Source organism: Pygoscelis adeliae, unplaced genomic scaffold (genome assembly GCF_000699105.1).
Source record: "Pygoscelis adeliae isolate BGI_AS28 unplaced genomic scaffold, ASM69910v1 Scaffold218, whole genome shotgun sequence".
NCBI classification, from domain to species: Eukaryota; Metazoa; Chordata; class Aves; order Sphenisciformes; family Spheniscidae; genus Pygoscelis; species Pygoscelis adeliae.
The window spans coordinates 5,569,075-5,589,874 of record NW_008825433.1 but is presented as its reverse complement, the minus strand read 5'-3'; the positions used below and the strand labels follow the sequence as shown (position 1 = coordinate 5,589,874).

General features: G+C 37.5%; 1 protein-coding gene across 1 annotated transcript in view; it reads left to right on the top strand.

Annotated features, from left to right (window-relative positions):
• The window catches only part of KIF6 (kinesin family member 6), a 175,445-nt gene that overhangs the window by 118,412 nt on the left and 36,233 nt on the right, over positions 1-20,800 (top strand). Inside the window, exons 14-15 of the mRNA XM_009331124.1 lie at positions 1,642-1,744; positions 7,524-7,579. Coding sequence (XP_009329399.1) covers positions 1,642-1,744; positions 7,524-7,579 — 159 coding nt within the window. The remainder of the gene's footprint in view (positions 1-1,641; positions 1,745-7,523; positions 7,580-20,800) is intronic.

The window sequence follows — 20,800 nt, the reverse complement described above, 5'->3', positions numbered from 1 at the left end:
CACCACTCAGCTTGGTGTCATCTGCAAACTTGCTGAGGGTGCACTCGATCCCACTGTCTATGTCATTGATGAAGATATTAAACAGTCCCGGTCCCAATACAGACCCCTGCGGGACGCCACTCGTCACCAACCTCCATCTGGACATTGAACCGTTGACCACTACCCTCTGGATGCGACCACCCAACCAATTCCTCACCCACCAGACAGTCCACCCATCAAATCCATACCTCTCCAGTTTAGAGAGAAGGATGTTGTGGGGGACTGTGTCAAAGGCCTTACAGAGGTCCAGATGATAGATGACATCTGTAGCCCTTCCCATGTCCACTGATGTAGTCACCCCATCATCGAAGGCCACTAGGTTAGTCAGGCAGGACTTGCCCCTGGTGAAGCCGTGCTGGCTGTCTCAAATCACCTCCCTGTCCTCCATGTGCCTTAGCATAGCTTCCAGGAGGATCTGTTCCATGATCTTCCCAGGCACAGAGGTGAGACTGACTGGCCTGTAGTTCCCCGGGTCTTCCTTTTTTCCCTTTTGAAAAATGGGGGTTATGGTTCCCCTTTTCCAGTCTCGTCAGCTCTGAAGCAGGAAGGAAGGCTTGTGAGTAGGGCAGAAGAAAGACTCTAGAGGATAAAAACTAAGGAGAATCAAATTCCAATTTAATGAATATAATTTTGAGGTTTAAGTTGCAACCATGAGGTTGAATTAGAGGTGGAGCTATTTTGCATTTTTCACACAGTTTGGGTGAGAGATTCCTCCCCCTTTCTGCTCCTGAACTATCTTCATTACTGTAATTTATTTAAGTGCAAGTATCATCCTTTCTTCCTGCTTATTTATTGACATATATGTACTGGTGATAACACAGATGCTGGTGTAATCTTTCATTCTCCTTAAGCCTTTGATTTTTTTTGTTAATGATAATACAGATGCTTGATTTCTTACTTGGATCTGTAGATCATCTAGCAATGAGAACTGATAAATAATACAGACTCTAATACTTTTCTGTAGTGATTTTTAGAAAGATTTGAAGGCCAAATAGGTCTTGACCTTCTAGCGCACAAAAGGAAACAAACACCATGTTGAAAATGTAAAAGGCAGGAACCAACCATTTTTGTAGGCACAATACCTGCTTCACTTAAAAGGGGATGAAAAACATTCACTAAGGGGGATGAAACATATACATAATTAAAAAAGAAGCCTGAATTTTTTTTCTTCCAAGAATACTGAAAATATTCAAGGTATGTTTAGAGGCCAGTATGAAATGGGAATGAAAGAAATACAGAAGAAATTGCAGTTTGCTGTTGTGAAAATACCTCTGGCTCACACTTAAGAATATTTCACATATTTTAAATTTTCAAAGTTTGGTTTTACTCATGAACACTTAAAGTTGTCTTGAGAAATTATACAGCCCAAACATTCAGACTTTAGAGAAGTGAAGTGAAAGAAAATTCATTTGTCAGATAAGAGAAATCTTTTGTCAAAAATGCTTTCCCGTTGGTGGAACACTGAACTTAGTCTTCTGGGTGCTTTAAGACTCCTGGGCCAACTTGCTATATTTGTCTAAATAGGAGTTAAATAAATGCAAAATGTCTGTCTTTTGATGACTCTGAAGTAGTTCCTATTGGTTGTTTTTTTTCTTGGGGCAGGAAGAAAGATGTCACTTGGATGTCAGGAAGCTTTTGAAGTTTTCAAGCGGGACCATGCTGACAGTATAACCATTGAGGACAACAAACAGCTTCTAAACCAGAGGTGAGTGTCACAGCAAGATACAGCTGGAGGTAGACACCTGAGAGTTCATTACGAGTCTGGGTAGGAATGCGTAATTTTACACCAGACATCCCAGGCTTCTATTGAGAACTTGGTACAGAAACTTTGCCATTTCTTACTGGGGATATTTCATATTCAGAAGGTACTGCATGGTGACAGAATAAAAGTCTGGATAGAATATGAAAGTGGCATGAGGAATCTTAATGCATCTTTCCTCTGGTTTTATTCATCTTATCTTCATAGCCATGTTGAAGCAATGTGGTAAATGGCATTCAAGATCATGAATTATCTAGAGGAAGTAAGACCCATGTGACTGAATCATTACTGCAATTTCCATTGTCAAAAATGCTTTACTGGCTTTGGCACCGAGTTGGACAGTAAGCTAGGAGATGTTTAATATATGCTTTTTTCTGTTGTTCCTAACTTGTTTGCCGAGCGATTTCAGCTTCTCTGCCAGTTTTGCACTCAAAACCAGAAATAATACTTTCGTCCTCCACATTTACTGTTAATGCTGGCAAAACACTTCAAAATCTTACGGTGAAGATGGTGAGAATGGCAAAACATTGAAAACATGAATTTTCATAAAGCAGATTTTAAACATCTCGGAAATTAAGCCACCAACACTTGTCCATGTTGATTGGATAACAGTACTGTTTCAGTGTCAGTTTTTCAAGTGTTAACCCTCTTTATACCGCAAGAGAAATACAAGGTTTTGAGATTGGAGATGCCAAAAGCAGATCTCTCAACCTACCCTTGTAACTAACATTTCCCCTAACAGTTGGGGTTTTTTGCTTTTTCCTTTTTTCTTTTGTCTTGGGATTTTCTTCTCCAGGTTTCTCCTGCTTTCTTCTGCTTTCTTAATAACACAATTTTCTCACTTAATAGGCACGAAAGACATTGTTTTCAGGGTCACTGAGTCTTATTTACTTCAGTGAAACTGAGGCAAGATATGATCTCCACATCTCTGTGACTTATTCAAGATCTTGCTATTTATCACTTTTCTGAACTGGTTAACTTTCTACCTGTGTCTGTAACTTAGCCACAGGGACACAAATTTCCAAGATATTAGATGTATGTAAGAATTTATCCATTTGAGTTGGATGTTTAGTAATGCCTTTCTTCTGATCCATGTGTCAGATGATGCCACATCACTGCATCATCACTGCATAAATGATTACTCTGCAATAATTTCTGGCATTGCTGTCTATTGAGCAGAACGCTTCATGGTCATAGCGTGGTAATGGGAGCAATACAGTTCTGAGCCATGCCCTGAATTTCCTCTAGTTAATCACAGTTCTTCCATATTTTCTCTGTTTGTTATTATTGTGAAGCAAACCAGTATTTCCTTCTGGTTTCAGAACATGTAATAGAGATGGGCAGAACCCACAAAGTTTGACACCAGATTTGCTTTCTCTAAAGAACAAAGAGATTCAGACTAATGCCTTGGGTAACCCCTCTCTAATATGCAGCAGCTGATTGCTGAAATCAGTGCTAATGTGAATGTTGATACCCTGGAGCAAGACAGTTTTCTCCTGCCATATGCAGTCATTTTTAGCAAGGATGCCTATAGCTCCAAGATTACCAAGTTCATCAAAATGGATTTATATCAAGTCCAGTCTGTAATCTGGAATGCAGCCTCTGAACTACCAGTTACACAAAAGCTCTGTTACCCAGCCAGTGTTCAAATTGCACAGGAAGAAGTGTGTGGACACCACATGTTTAAAGGTTACCATAACTTCCCTTTATGTGTAGACCTCTCCTGTTAATAATTTTGTTTCTAGTTGCATAACCACTTCTGTCATACCACAAACACTATTTCATTCAGAAATTACTTATTTTTAGCTGTCTTATTTTTTCCTTCGGGTATTTTGGATAGATTTTCTTGGCTTGCTAATGATATCATTCTTATATTAATTGAACGGTGAACTGTCAGTGAGCCTAGTTGGAAGTTTGACTGTGAAGGTCGCAACTGTTGCTTGGGCTGTGAAATTATTCATATAGATGTGAATATACATAGTCAAACATATACAATATACATATATTTTTTTCTGTAACTACCTGTGTATAAACAATCAAATGTAATCAGTTGATTAAATCAAATACTGAAAAGCATTCATCTTGTTTAAAAAAAAAATATAAAAGAAATACTGTTTTTAACATAAAACTTTTCATCTACTATTTCAGAGCTCTTTACAGGGGAAGTAGCTCAATACTGTAACTCAGTACCATCTCTGGATTTAAAAAGTGGGGAAACATATAGTTAAGGCTAATTTCTCTCTGAAGCTCATTTACTGACTTACTGTTCAAGTGAAAGAAAATAGTTTCAAGCTATCCTATTAGGACAGTTGCCTATGGGAAGTGGCTTTGTAGGAGAGGAAAGGTGATCTCTTACAGCTTAGTTTATATACAAATAATATGTATTTATATATAGATAATACAAAGCAATTCTTTTTCATTTTTCTTCTGTACATTAGTAACTGATGCCCTGCTTAAAAAAATCTGTGTTTATGCCCAGACAGAATAAGCGTCCTGCAACTTGGACTTCCTATACTTGACTTCCAGAGAACTTAGTAATATCCTGTTTCTCAATGCAACCATGTTCTTTTAGCATTGTTTCTCTGAGGAGGAGAAAAATGCTTCTCATTTTCTGGTGAAATATACTACCAAGAAATCTCCCCAGCTGAGCCACTCCAATGTAATATTGCATACTGCACGAAGCTTTTAAATCCCATCCTAGTCAATATTTCCAGCAGTAAAATTCTACTGAGCTTAAAGATGTGATGTAAATCTAGTTTCCATTTTGTTCTTCTCCATTAATTTTTTCCGCTCTCTTCTTTCCTTCTTTCTGTGTTTCAGATGTTTAGCAGCTAACTTGTTTTTTCAGTATCTATGGATGAGTTTCATGGAAAGGATGAGTTTCACTTAGGTCACATGTTGTTGTAATTTCTAATAATTAAAAATGAGTGCATGTTCATTCAATTCACTAAATGTCTCCATTCTCTCATTAGACAGCCTCTGAGTTTGTCTTGGTTTACATTATGAGTTAGAGATTTGTTTTTCAAAATGTTTATTTTTTAATTACTGGTATTTGCATTCAAAGAGGGAAATCTTTGCAAAAACGCTTGTTCCACTAAAGTTAGTGGCTAAATTCACTTTGGGATTTCATCATGGAATATTTATCTTGTAGGTAATAGAAGCCATGATCTGGCAACTTCAGGCTTTCTATGGAGTGGTCTCCATGTAGGATACACTTGAACTCTTTTCAGCTAACAATATAATTGTTCACTCATCACTATTCATAGCAGTATCACCTTTGTGCTAGATAATACCACCTTTTTATTGGAAGAGTATCAGAAATAGCCTTTTCCCTTTCAATAATAGAGTTAAATCTTATGTCTTTATCTGGTTTATTTTGTTTGACTATGATTCATAGTCACAGATGGAATTTGTTGGACTGTCATAAATTAATGCCAAATTTCAGTTTATGTTAATTGTGCCAGTTTATAAACTGTGGTGTTTGAGAAACAGATGCATGGCCCATTCAGCTATTGGCAGTAACCTATGAATAAGGGCTGGATAGATAGCTGGCTTCAACTTGTCCAGCTAAATCTCTCTGTGAACATGAATCAGAGTCAATAGTCAACAGGAGATTTGCCTCAGGAATTACTAAGTAATTGATGAACTCAGTATTTGGCTCATGGGAGCTGAGGGAAAGAAAGAGGTACTTTGGAGTGTTTCCCTTTGATCTTTACACAATCTTCAAGGCCTGCTTGGGTGCTCTAAGTCAACACCAGTGGAAAAAGCTTATATAAATGTCTCACGGATGCTTCAAAGGCTTCTGCCTTCTTTATGTAAGAAACTGTTGTGGTCTAACCTCAGTTGGCAACCGAGTACCACACAGCCACTCGCTCACTCACTCCCCCCCACACCCTGTTTCTGTCCGAAACCAGGACAGAAACAGTAAGTGTTGAGGAACGCTCCAGCTTCAGCCATTTAGCCATGTTGAATTCAGCCCTGAGAGCAAATGTTTGTGAGCAGATACAGATGCGGGCACCTGAAATTCTAACTTGTTCCAGTTTTACTACAGGGAAATGAACTAATTGAGAAGGGGCAATTTTCCAAACCCCACCTCCCCAGGGGAAAGTCATATTTCTTGACTCTCTTTTGCCATTATTTGAGTTAGACAGAAATACAATTTGTGGATTTCCTCAGTTACTTTGGCTAGACCAAGACTCTTCCAGATCAGCTGAAGGCTTGCTTAACAATTAAGTATTACAGTTCTGCCTCAACATTCAGCGAGGTTCAACTTGTACACCTCCAAGTAACAATTCAGAATTTCATGTCAAGCCTAATGTCCTACAAATGTCGCAATGCAACAAATCATCCTTCTACATTTTAATCTATTACTATTTAGACTATTACAATGGATATTTCCTTGAACAAGCCTCAATTCTCTCAGAGACTCTTCAGATTTTGCCATTGTACATTGAATTGACTGTCATTATTTTTACAGCAGCATACGCTTGGCATTTGAAAACCTGATATGTATGCCATTTGTCCTAAACAGTTTTATATAGTCCTGAGTTAAATAAGTGTAAGAGAATAATTATGACAGCAACTGCTTTAAAAGATCAGAAAACTGACAGAAAAAAGCACAAAAGGAGAAGGCATCAAGTTCTAGCAGATTGCAGGGAATGTAGAGAATATAAGTGAATTTGTAAGGCTCTGTAGGCAGCTGTTTTTTAAGGATATACTTAGATATGACACATTTCCTGAGGAGCAAGACATACAGTGAGCAGGACGCTTAATACCACTGAAGTGAGCATCACTGCAACACCTTGTTGCAAGCTAAAAAAGAAATGTCTGGTCATTAGAATATTTTACATACCATGTGAAGATTTGATTATTTGAACATAATGAGGAAGTCGTCAGTGAATTAATTTAGAAACGTACCTGGTGGGAATTTCACATTTTTAAAAAAATCATTTTCATCTTTGATATGAGGTCAAGCTATTTGCATACTACAAAAAAGGAGTTTCCAAAGCTTGATTCATTGGTTTGTTTCCATCCTTCTCAGCCTGCTTCTTGCTTGCTATTTACATATCTTCATGTGGCTAGCTTTGGCTTGTATCGGTATTTGAGCAGTAGCTGAATATCATCTGAAAGTCTGTATTCACATAAGGACTATCTCTAGAAGAACAGAATAATTTAGTTTTGTCACATTTTCTTATATTTCTGTTTGAGAGGTTTCTTAGTGACTGGGGTGTACATTTTCACACAGCACAAACAGTGATCATCAGCAATATGCAAATTACAGGCTGAAATTTGAAAATTCCTGGTGAGCAGAAGTTCTAATACTTTCAAACATTTTGTTTTGACTTTGCTTGGATTATTTTTCTTTTACTTTTATATATCTGTATGTTAAAACACTGCAAGTAATGTAGCATATTAAAATTAATATTGTAGTGTAATATGAATATTTAAGAGAATCCAATCATTTGAATTGAAATAACATAATTTTTAAAATGTAGAAAGTCAAATAAATTTGTTTTGTCTGTCTAGTAAACCTATTTGTTGCATGGTTTCTTTCAGAAATGGTTTCTTTCAGACCAGACAGTCTTTTCTGATGGAAAATTGTTTCCAAATAGTTCTACTTACAAATCAAAAAGTAGTCCTGAATAATTCTGTATTTTATTGTGAACAACTAGTTTAACTAGTTGTTCTTTAGAATAATTCTGTATCATTATGCTTGCATTGACAGATTTACCGAAGCTAAACGCCTTGGAGAAAAATTAAATGAAGTGAGAAATAAAATAAGTGAGTACATTTTAGCTTCATTTTACCTTTTAGCTGATGAAATCACAGCATTCAGAGGATATGGGAAGAGATTCTAGTTTCTAAAAGAAAAGAGTCAATGCATTACTAAGATTTCCAATAAGGTAAATTGTTAGCTGATGATAGTAATAATTTTATGTACCAGTTTTGATTATTTCAAATACCATAATGTGAAAAACAGCTCCCTTCTTTACTTGACAGGATGTCTGAAATTTATCAAAAGGAGAAGTTAAGGTATTAAATTGGATTTTCTGAATTTTATTTTGGGATAAAAGGATCCAAAAACATAATTTCAAATTGTGAGATGTATGGATTAAGGATTGTATTTATCTATAAATTTATATAGCTTCTCATAAAAGAAGATTTCATTGTTGAATTACCCCTCTGCACTTCCTTTGTACAGATTAATTAGAGCAATCCTGAGGAGTGCCTCAACTTGGTGGGGGTTTTTGTCATTTTTTGCTTTAGGGCCCCAACAGCATATGCTTGGCTTCCAGTTTCAGATTGTTCAAAGCCAAAAATCACCTATAGATACATTCAACCCCAAGCTAGGTCTTATCTGATCCTCCTAGCAGCCTTTGATATGTTCCTAGTTGATTTCTGAGTTCTGTTGATTCCAAGCCTGTAGCTTCTTTCCTAAAAATTGGCTATCCAGGCTCTCTGTCAGATGTGAAACATAGTTTTACCCTCTATCCCTGAAGTCCTTGGAGATCAGGTCCATGTCCTCCTGTATGCACACATTCAGGTGAACCAAGTCTCTTCAAGCTTCCAGATACAGGTTTCGAGGGACTAGATTTAAAGGTAATCTGGCATTCAGGTCCAGTGGTGTAGACCTTGCTCTCAGTTTCTACCTCTTTCCTCTTTGGGTGGCACCAGCACAGACATGGACAATGAAGTCATTATCATCACTTCTTGTCTTATAACAGCACTTGACTTCTGGGAAAAGACAAAAATCTCATGGCACTCCTGACAAGTGCTCTGTAATTTCACCACAGCCATGATTATATTCTCTGTGGTCATGAATGGTAGCTACTGCCAGATTCCACTCCCAATCACCTTCGGGTACACCACAAGTCCCTCAGAGATATTATGCAGTATATTTAAAGTTATGTCAGCTATGAGAAAAGCCTCAGCCGTGTTGGCACTATGTGTTTCAAACACACACAGTGTTTCAAACACACACTGTGTTTCAAACCACAGCACAAAGGATGTTTGGAAGGGATCCAGAAGCAGAGACATCAGGTGCTGAGCTCTGCTGCAGCAGTGTTCTGAACGCTGAGTTACTTCTATAAGACATGACACTTGAATCAACCTGCCTTCTCTCAGTAGGCTCATTTGTCTCCTTCAGACTGACCAGAACATAAATGTCAGTGCAGAACTTGTGCATGGATATCCACAGATTGGCCCATGCAAGTAGAATTTCAATATCCATCTTGCAACTATGGGTGTCTCTAGCGTCCATGTAAGCTCACTTAAATCCTGCCAAGTAGGCTTTTTCCGCTGGTAAACTTGGAAAAGCAGGTTAAACCTACTGTGGAGGACAATGTGTGTTATTCTCCAAGTAACAGGAAGCATCTCCGAGGTGAATAATGCCTGCAGCTTTTGGGCAGTGGTGTGCACAGGTGTGAACATGAGCCATCACATCAGGATACAACCGCTTTTTTTCTGCTGCCATCTTGAAGTCCACGTTGTCCTGATTCACTTCTATCTCCTAGATTTACTCGACTGTGATAAGCCCAAGAAATTTCTTGCCCTAAATGAGGTAGAGCCAAAGTCAGCACTGAGTGTCAAACTTCTTTCTCTTGCTGAAGTTGAAATCCATTTTGGAGCAGGCATAGTGAACACCAGCAATAAACAGCCACACACAAGCACATCTTTCTCAGTGCCTGGGGCTGCAACTGTGCTGCTTGAAGACAGGAGCCTAACAGCCACCTTACATACACCTTATATGTGTTGCAAATGTCTTAGGGGGAGAACAAATGTTTGGAGGGTGTGGGAGACAGTGCAAGAAGTAGTGCAACACATGCCAGTCCTGAAGGTACCACTTGTAACGTCATGTTGGGACAAGACTTTTGTGATCTGTAAGTCCCTTGAGGTTTGCAGGAGTCTACTGTGGCAGCTTTCAGAAATAATGTAACAAAGCAATGTAGATGTAGGCTCTCAAGACTCTGTTTCCATGGATCCCAGCAAAATCTAGAAGAAATCCTTGGTTTGGACTGAATCGCTGTGGGTTTTTGCCCAGTAAGTTAGGCAAAACTGATAGCTATAGTGCAGTAGAGTACAGATTTTGCTGCAATTAAAAGCATCTGTTTTAAAATTTGTTTTTGGTTAAGTTCTTCAGTGTTAGAAGTAAAACAGTGAAGTATATTTGGGGAACATGAACAATACAAAAATCTGAGTGCATATTCATATGTATATATAACCTAAAAACCAAAACTGATCCCTTGAACAAAACAAGCAGCTGTATAACTAATCAGTGGTATTGCGCTGAATTTGACAATGCTTATATGCCTCCTATAGGAAATTGTGATAGTTTGCAGTCCACATGAATATTGAAAAGCTCCTTTAAGAATCAAACTAGAAATGTCTCCATAGTTCTAAGAAAAATTGCACAAAATTACACATTTTGGTTTTGTTTTGGTATATAAAGTGCAGTTACAAGTAAAGTGTTTTCAAATTGAAAATTAATTTTGTTACTCTCCATTTTTTTTTATTTTGGTAGTAAAATGGAAAAAGAGTCTTTTCATTTAGTTCATACTGCAATCCTACTGTATAATCAAGAGTCCATCCATGTTGTATCCTTTTATAGCTATCCATATGCTGATCTATGCAGATTATGCAGATGTACACTACTTTGTGGATGGTTTTTAAACACTGATGTCTGAGGCTTGAGAATGATCATATTGTATAGTCCTTCCTTCAATTCTTTCTGCACAACTTTATGCAGCATGTGAAAAATAGCACTCTGGTTAATATAAATACTATATTTTATTCTTCTATCCTTTTCTCCTATCCAGCCTTCTTTTGATCATAGTTGTTAATAAAACTACCTATTAGCACCTCTCTAACAATTATTAAATCTTTGCATCCAGTATGACAGTTTCTGGCTTATTCCACTTAGCCAATGCAATTACACTAGGTTATATAGTTTAGCAGCCTGAAACAATTTTTCAGTTAAGTCTGTCTCATCATAGCATACATACTCAGAAGACCATTAAAGATGTTAAGTAAGGTTACTAACCTGCCAAATTTTTACTGAAAATGTGGTAGGAGAAATAAGAGTCATCTGCGGCCTGCAACTAGATCTTAATTTACTTTTATTGTTGTTTCGGTTTCCTTAAGCATTCCTGGCTGCCTTGTTGTGCACAATCAAGAACAGATCCCATCAATATCAGTTTCTGTTATTTCTAAGCTACACTTAATAGTATAAAACTATGTACCACAGAGGCCATAGAGCCCATTTCATGCAGTCTGATTATATCTTGAGATAGTGACAGCAGTTGGCTGTAACTTTTATGTCATAAATACCCTTTCATTCTGACTTTGGAAATATTAGTGTTTTGCAGTAAAAAATACACAGAATACTCCAACCACTTCTCAATTACACTAGCATTTCAAAAACATCAGGAAGTTAGGGCTAGAAAAAGAAATTTGCAGTAAGATTTTCGTGGTAGGCTTTTGCTGGTGTTACTGCTTGCATAAAAAGATTAAGGAAAACAATGTCTAGATGTAAGCTGGAGTTTAAGTGTAGAGTGACTATAATATCAGAAATGAGACATTGTGGCTAGCATGCCTCTTTGCTACTATACCACATATTCCTGGACTCTCTCTCCTTTGATGTTTAATAGCACTGCAGAGAATGCAGAGATTTTTAAATTATTTTCATGGAAAATCATATGTATGTCTTAGATTTTTCATAATGCTTACTTTTTGCAATGATGACCTAGAAATAAGAACGTGAATTTTATTTTAGGATGAAAATTTTCTTTTTCTGGTATTTTTTAAAAAAAAAAGAAGACAAAAAAGAGGGAAGTGTTTCTAAGCGAGGTCATTTTGCTGATCCTGTTTACTGCATTATCACACAAACCTCTGTATAGGCACAAATAAAGGAGCAGATGGCTTTGGTGCAATCATTGAGGGGCACTTCTTTTTGAAAGTCAATATACTGCATAAATGCACCATCAAAAGACAGAGAAACGAAGCATGGATTTTGAACATGTAGACATGTCTGGATTGGTTTGAGCGAACTATTCAGAATTGTTTACATATGACTGGAGAACGTACCCAAGAACTAGACTTTAAAAGACAAATACAGAAAACCAACATGAGTAAAACTGAAAGAAATAACTGAGAGGTCAGGGAACTAATGAGAACTTTGTAAGCAGCATAGAAGTGGAAAGGGGGCCAGCACTGACATACAAGTAAATTTTTGCTTTTCTAGTCTGACATTAAGAACTTTAAAAATATGTATTTCACTGGCTAAAACAAAAAAAGGTTTATATTCTTGTGAAAAAACATGCTGTGCCACTGCAAGTGTTTTTGTATTGTATCATTTCCAAAGAGTTAGGGTCTCTAACAAGAACTATAGATCCTTTCGGTATTACTGAAAAAGACTTAGTGAAGAAAATTTGTTGCTGAAGCCAAGGATTTGATTCCAGAATAGTTCAGGTATAGAATTTCTTCTTGCAAAAAATTGAGTGATTGTGCCTAGCACATTGTGATGGGTCAACCTTGGCTGGCTGCTAGACACCTATCCAGCCACTCTCTCACTCCCCTTCCTCAGCAGAACAGGTGGAGAAAGTAAGAAGAAAAAGCTTGTGGGTTGAGATAAAGATGGGGAGATCACCTACCAATTACCATCACAGGCAAAACTGACTCAAGTTGGAGAACATTAATTTAATTTGTTGCCAATTAAAGTAGAACTGGATGGTGAGAAACAAAGACAAAACCTCTGAAGTCAAAACTTCTCTCCTTATCGGGGTTAGCAGGAATTTTATTTCTAGGATGCTGTTATCAACAAGGTGGGTTTACAACATTATCAAGATCATTCTGTGTGAAAGGATTCTGACAGTAAGGAGAAGTCTACATCTGAACAAATTGCAAAGCATTAAATAACAACAAAAAGGCCCCACTGCTACTGCATTGCTCACAGAGCAAATTAGAGTTGGGGGAATTAAAAATACTGTTTTCAGTGTAAATTAAACTGATATATTAACTCAGAATTTAGTAACTATATACAAGGATGTGCTACATGGTAGATGCATTTAAAATTAGTAAAGATTTCCAGTTCATCCCTATAAATGTCTGTCTATTTTGGGGTATTTATACCACTATTAGATTTAGTTTTTTCCTAAAGGAAAAAAAGCATACTAAATGGTATTTAATGCCCAAAGGGAAGCAGCTGTTGTTTTTAGTCTGTCCAGAAATCAGCTAACATTATGATTGAAGCTGGGAGAGGAAGGGCAAACTCATGTGGGAGTAATAACTGTGTGAGGAAACAGGCACTCTTGGAATGAAAAAGGGTAGGTGGGTGGATTATGTGCTCATGATGTTGATGATGCAGCTATACCCACAGGAATGCTGAGATGTTGCACTGCTCTGCCTCAGTTCAAGCTTTGATTTTAGTGCACAAGAACATAGGATACCAAAGCCAATTATAATCTTTAGTGAGGGCATGTCCTAGTATTGCAAAGCAAGATTATTGAAGAGTCTTCATTTAATTTGCTTGCAAATTATTCAAATAATTGACCTTATGTATCACAGTTAATAGAGTGCTACACTGAAATGGTTAGGACTGGAGGAGAGTGAGGACAAGACATAGCAGTGCTCAAGGATAATATTGATTCTGATTCACTGCCTTGTACCTCACACTGTTATTTCTGTGAATGCAAAGTTAGACGTAAAACCTGATCAGAACCTAAATAATGTAAAACCTGAGTTTATAATCACCTTTTTTCTCTATGTACAAGCTTCTGTGTACATATACATAAAAAATTATTTTGTTATGGTCACTCTACCTTGCCATGGAGATAAGCCAAGTAGACCTACTTTTAAACTCCAAAGTAAGAGTATTTTGTGCAAGGTTTTTATTTATACCTGCACAACTTTATGAAGGGAACTGATAGCAACCTTTTTGCACACATAAGAAATGAAATAAGATGAAGTGATGTTTTTCAAGCAGAGGTGGTCTGAGAGCACTCTGTTGGCTATGTTGTGTATCTATCTACATTGTTTTAGCTTCACATGCAGGCAATAAATTACTTTGAAAAAGCAGAATCAGTTAGTTAAGAACTCGAATCCCAAGGATGATATTAGGAACGTTATGCATATTTTAGGCCATGATTATATGGACTGAAAGAATTGAGGGAAGTCGTGCATGTGCAAAAAGCATTTTTTTAAACTTTTGCTGAAGAAGTATATGTACTTAGGAAGGACAGAATTTTTCTGTTGAAGAAAAATTCCATGCTTTACATGGAACCTAAATGAAATGAAAATGCCATGGTGAATTGCTATATGAAAAGAAAATTCATCAAAACCAACGTGTTGCTTTCTTAAAGCTCAATACTATTGGTAGTATTAGCTATTGATTTTATATTAATATAAATGTTCTGAGTCAGAGACATTAGCTTACTGGACATTGTTTCAGCCATGAATGAAGTGAGGCTATAATAAGGGAGAAACTACTGTGCTTTGAAATGCATTCCATTCTTCAGTGTAATATTCTGAGATACTTATTCTTTTATGGAAATAAACATTGAGACTTCATAGCTGCTGATTAGTATAATTCACTGTTCTAGCCTAATTCCGGAAAATATCAAGTACTTACACAGACTTACATCTGATATACGTGCTAAGTGAATTTTACTGGAAATTACTAGTGCAGAAGAAAAATGGCAAGATTGGGTTTAAAAAGGGATTGAGAAACTCCAAGAGGAAAGGTTACTTTCCACAGGCGAATCTGATTCAAATGAGATGCAGGCAACTCACAAATAAATGAATTCAGTATGCAGATTTAATGAACAGATAAATCAATAATATCATTCCACAGCGTTTCATTCTTCAGGTAGCTCAGTATGAATTGCTGTTCTCAGCAGAGACCTTTAAAGTCTGTGGAACTTGAAATCTTGAAATCCTCACTCAAGAAAAACTCTAGCTGAGGTCAGTTTGAGTTCTACTTGTATAAGGATTAAAAAGATTTCCACATTTGGCTTTATTGGTTTAGTTGATAAAGGACAACAAGCATTAGATATAGTAGTAATTGTTTTAAACAGAGAAATAATATCACTCATGCTGTGAAATATATTGCAATATAGTCCACCTTTGAGGTCTCCAAAGCTGCCTCCTTGAACTGCATTCACAATTTCATCAAACTCTATACCACTGAGGCTGCTCAGCTTTCTTCTGATGTTGAGAGCAATCCATTGTGAGCTCAGCCAGTCAGTTTAGGACTGTCCTCTATTTAAAAGGCGGTTACCTTTAAATGTTTTCTCATTCCTGGTCTTCAAGAATGATACAACAGGTATGACATGTGGTCTTTCAAGTGCTTTTTCTTATTTCACAAGCAAGTGTTTCACCCTATGGAAGTGTTGTATACTGCCCTTAAACATTACACTGAGTTCTGTGTCAGAAGAGACATAACTTGCAAGAGCAGCAAGAGAATTTGCTATTTGCTATTTATCCTGTTCTTTGATCAGAGTCCGTTCTTGATGTGGAAAGCTCCCTGACAACCAAGCATTAACATATCCATCAATGTTTGACATTAAAAAACTGAGGCTCCCAGATTTCCTTCACAGACAGAAATCTGAGCAGTGCAGTGAATCTAACATTCTCAGGACATGCCGAGTGTGTGCAACTGGGCACTAGCGCAGCACATGCTGTGCAACCCATCCAGCCCATTCCGTAGGTGTCAAACATACTGTGTGTGCCCACATGACTTCTACAAAGCCTGCTCAGTGTCACTCTGCATGCATTCTGCATGTACAATGATTTACGTGTCCAGGATTTCTGGCTGCCTGGCAGCTGCTACCCGAGCTGGACTGCTTAGTACCTGAGAAATTCCAGATGAACAGCCAAATCAGCGATCTAGAACAAGCTGAAACAGTAGTTTACCATGAGAAGTAGGAGATTTGGCAAGTACACATCAGTGCAGACTGGAAGCTCTTTGAGAAAAAGAGATTGCCTGCCTGCTGCTTCACCACTTCTGTTCCAGCACTGGGATATATATAAAAATAAATCCTCAATATACTTAGTCTCCACTGATTTCTTCTCTCCTGGGAAGCTGCCTGCCTGTTGCAGATGTCCTCTGCCACTTAACAAAGAGTCAATCTTGGTTTCACGACACAACAGTTGTGTCAGAAAAAGGAACACAAGTAGTATTTCTACCATATTTAATCTCAGGTGTGTAACTATGCTGTTTACTCCTGAGGGATGTCACTTATGACTAACATAACAAAGCACATCAGCTCTACAAAACCTGCAGCCATCTGTGAGAAAAACAGAAGAGAAAACAGGCCATGGGGACAAACAGTCCCCCAGATGTAATTTCCCAGCTGGGATGTTATTCAATGTGGCCCAGTGCCTAGAAGCCCCAGTCTGTTTCTGATCTCCAGGTCAGTTTCAAAGCAGTTTTGTAATAAACGAGGCATGTTTATGTGTCCACCAAAAATAGCAGTAGCTGTTAAAGCTGAAGCCATTCAGCATGGCTGACACAGTCTTCAGATTCTTTCTCCTTAATTTCTTGGCCCAATTGTTTTGCAACCTAATGCTGAAAAAACATAGTTCTTATGTGTGTTTGTTTTGGAAAAATAGCTAATCATCGTGCCATAATGACTGCAGGTTTGGAATCTATTTTTTAAATGTTACATTTTGATTTTTGGAAGCATGGAATTGAAAACACAGAAAAACAGCTGAGTTTCTGCAGATTTTATTTCCTTAACCACCTTGTCACCATCTGCAGTTTGTTCTCTGTTAGAAATGTGATTTACTTTGCTTTGCAGGATGCTACATCTTATTTTTCTGTTTGGTTACAACTCCTTCCATTTTAACTTATTTCCTTCTTTCCATGATGAAATATTACTTTCACCCTGATTCTGTTAAGGTTCCTTTTCTACCGATGCCCGACTCACTTCAGGCATGATTTCTATGGCTCAGTGTAGCCAGGGATCTGTAGAGCACAATACAAAAATGCTGTGATCTCTCACAGCATCTTTCATAAGATCTCTCTCAAGGTGCTGTAATGCAGAATAGACGTCATGCATTTCACACAAGCCTGGCAGATAGCTGTAAAATGGTAACAGGTTGCTACCATCTTGGGGCAGACTCAGCGCTGTGACGAAAGTTTCCACAACCTACTTTCTTGTTCTAGGAGCAGCCAGTTGGCTCGTAATATAAAGCAAAGAGTGACAGGAATATATTTTTCTTTCTTGCTAGCAGTTCACTGAAAGGTTCATGTTAATGATTTGTTTGTTTCTTCATAGTGAGTCAGAGTATTCAATTAACTGCCTTGTTTGTAATCAACAAATCATATTTTTGATTTACATGAGAGTTTGTGCTCAGAATCTCAGAAGTCACTGCAATGTGAGCAGGGATCACATTGTGTTGGAGTAGTGCAGTTACATTTACTTAATGTAATTCTTAACACCCTGTGATTAAGCAATGAATAATAAAGTAATACTTTTAGCTGAATGAGAGTCCCCAGAAAACTGATGGTAAGATGTGCAACAAGGAGAAAAAACAGACAAGAACATAAACTCTATTATAATAGCCTGAAAAGCGTCACTGTGCCTTTCTGAAACCAGGAGAGACAATCCATGTTTGCTATACTTACTGTAGGCAATGTAAACGTTAAAGGTCTAACTCTTGTCTCACTTCAGAGGTACACCTAGATTGATGGCAGCTGTAACAGAGCTGTCTGGTCACGCTTGGGCAATTGTCAGAGAAGGTAGAAGGAAAGATGTCATTGCTATGTCTCTGTCAGTCCTCAGTTGGCGTAGGATTTGTCTTCCCTGCTCTGTTAGAGCTGAGACTGACAAGAGAACCAGGGAGTCCTAGCAGCTTTCTGGCAGCCTTTCTCCTTTTTTCTGTTCCTCCGTATGAGAATAGGATACCATCTTCGGTAATATAAAATCGTCTTTGCAGCAGCACTCAGGAAACTTATTTTGGAAGGTACAAGTCTTTTGGCTTAATGGGGCAATGCATATGTTTATGCCAATGCTAAATATTGTCCATTGTTTCAGAGTAGCTTACATATGTTTATTTTTACTTTCAAACAATAGGCAATGCCCCTGGGTGACAGTGCATAGGCTGAATAGGTCGTTAGAATGAGAAAACACGGTTTGTCTAATGACTTATTCAGAAAATACCAAACTGAATGAATTCATTTGAACAGCTCTATTATGCTCCCCTGATGTGCTATTCTTTAAACAGAGGAACCTTATTACTCCAGACCTAAGATGTTAATGTTTTCTTTGGATCTGTGTTGGAATCTACATATGTAGGAAACATTTTCATTTTCTAATTATTACAAATGATATTCTGTTCTTTAGAAACAGTAGTATTTTCAGGGTGAAAAATTATGCTCAGGAAGAAACCAAGTAAACACTTTTTACTTAAGGTTTTCACTAGAATAACTAAAAGCAAATGGACCAAGCTCATTGGATTTAATTAAGCTATGAACTGCCATGACTATAAACTTGGAAAAGTACCGCTCAGTAACAGATTTTCTGCTTGTAGGCTCTCTACAGACTGAAAACAGGTAGTCATTGCTGGATTGCTACATTGCATTTTGCTGTTTTATTAGGTTAATACGTTCTTAAGTCAGTCTATTAAATTTGTTCTTTTAAAGAAAAGACACTAGATGATAGTTAATGCTATATTATAGGGGGGGGGGGTTAAATCCCACAGTCTTTTACAAAAAGTTTTCCTTGGTCATGTCTGTCTTTAGTACTACATGGCCTGAGATTTTATGAGTGAAGAATCAAACCTTCAAACTCTAGAGAAGTAGACCTTAGCTTATTCAGAGTAGCACTGCCAAAGAATGATACCCCTTCATGAGCACAGAAATAGAAAATTGTTTTTCACAGGATCTTGTGGTTCATTTACACATCTGGACAGCATTCATGCAGACTTGTAGTATAGGCATACATACTTACATGTACTAAAATACAATAGCTGTTTTTTTCTACTCAAACTAGTTCCTAAATCATGTAGGACTAGTAATGTCACCACAGCTGATTGTGAATGTTGCAGGAGTGCAATCAACAGAGAATACCTGTATTATGAAGATGTCCTTGTGCACTTCAGTTAAGGCTGAGGGAAGATGTCTATTCAGAGCCGATGACATCATTATGCCAGTTATACAGAATCAGGTTGCATTTTAAATTGCTGAGCAATTCAAGAAGCAGACTTAGGCTTATCCGCAACAGTAAATATATACTGTATCTTTACAGGAAGCTACTTCAGATTTTACTGGGATGCTAATATGTGTCTAACATTCAAAAAGCCATTTCTCAAATGCTTGGTATATTTTTTTAATGCTTGTTCACTTGTAATATATGTCATACACACATTCTCACTCTGACCTTGTTTCCATCATCCTGAAATCTTGACATGCCCTCAAAACATGATAGCATATCTAAGCAGCTCCAGCGCCATAATTTTTTTTTTTATTTATTTGATTTTTAATTTTGTTTCATATCTGTCAGATTCCTAACATCAGTCTAAGTATGTCTCATCTGACCAGAAGTCAGACAGCAATATGAGCTCGATTCCAGGGCAATTTCTTGGGTAAGATAGCAAAATTTTAAAAGGTTGTGAAACAGAAGCATATAGTGAGGCCTGGAACTCTATATTAATTTTCTGTTGGGCAGCCCTGGCCAGAAAAAATGAAACTAGACATCAAATTGTTGCATAGAAATTACAAAGCCATGAAGGCAGTATTATAGCAGAAAACAACTGTGTCCATCTTATACTTGGATATGTTCACTCTCTGTTCAAAATATTAAATGAGACCAATGTATTATTACCAGAATCTTAAATGGGCATTAAAAAAAAAGAGGAGAGCTGTATACAAAGCTGTTCCTCTGACTTTATTTTCCTTATTCTTTCTCTTCACGTTAATTTCTCAGAAATAATCAAGAGATAAGCTGCATTTAGTCATATGAGCATCCAGAGTACTAAATTCACAGATTATGATTCCTTATCCATATGGCGTTGCTTTTCAGCCATGCTTTTTGGGCCAGCTTAATATTTAATTCATGAACAAATAGATGTGATAAACAACAGAGCAACAGTTTCCAGATGTGCATCATTTCTGTCTCTTTTCCAGCATATGAAAAGAAGATAGATACACAGAATATTTGTTAACTTTGGACAACACCTAAAATAACACTCTGGCATCTAAGGTATAGCTTAAATGAAATTTAGGCACGTAAATTCAGGAGAGCTATCTAGAAAAAAAAAACCACAAACCTATTCGCTTTAATTCCTGAAATACAGCAAACTGCCTTTGCTAGTGCATACAGAAGCACTACTTTATGGACTGAGCTGCCTGTCTCCTACTCATTGAGAATCCAGAAATGATGCGTCCTTCTGCTGAAGTCTCTTGCAGTGTGCTTGCTGCTAAACATCCATGCTTGGCTAAAACTGCCTGAGCAGCATTGAGTTCAACTTAAAAAAAGCCCAGCTGGGTAGTGACAGCCAACCTTGGGATGATAGAATAAAGGTCTGAGCATTTGTTTCTAAATTCAGAAAGCATCCAGGTTCTGAGTTCCAGTTTCAAGGAGATGAACTTCAGTCCAGAGCCCTTAGTGCTTTCTGTTGGTTGTCCTAGATATCCCAGTATTGTGTATGTGGACTGTTAGGAATTTATGTGCACTAGCTACTTCCCATACTCTGCTTTCTATGGAAAGGAGTCCTGTGCCCTTGGGTGAATGGGAGCTGTGGTACATGCTAGCATTTCCCTCATTTAGATGAATGGGACCTTGGGGAACACCTCAACAATTAAGGCCTATGCAGCCAATGACAGTCTGTACTTAGAGGAGGAGAGAGGTCCAGAATGCTGTCATCAGAAAAATAAATTCAGTTTCTATACAGTTTTGCTGTATAGTCCTATCAAAGCACTTTTCTGTACCAACCAGAAGGTATGAAAGGCTATGAGAAAAAAAATGGGGGATAAAAGGTGCTGCGGAAATGCAGGCCAAACAA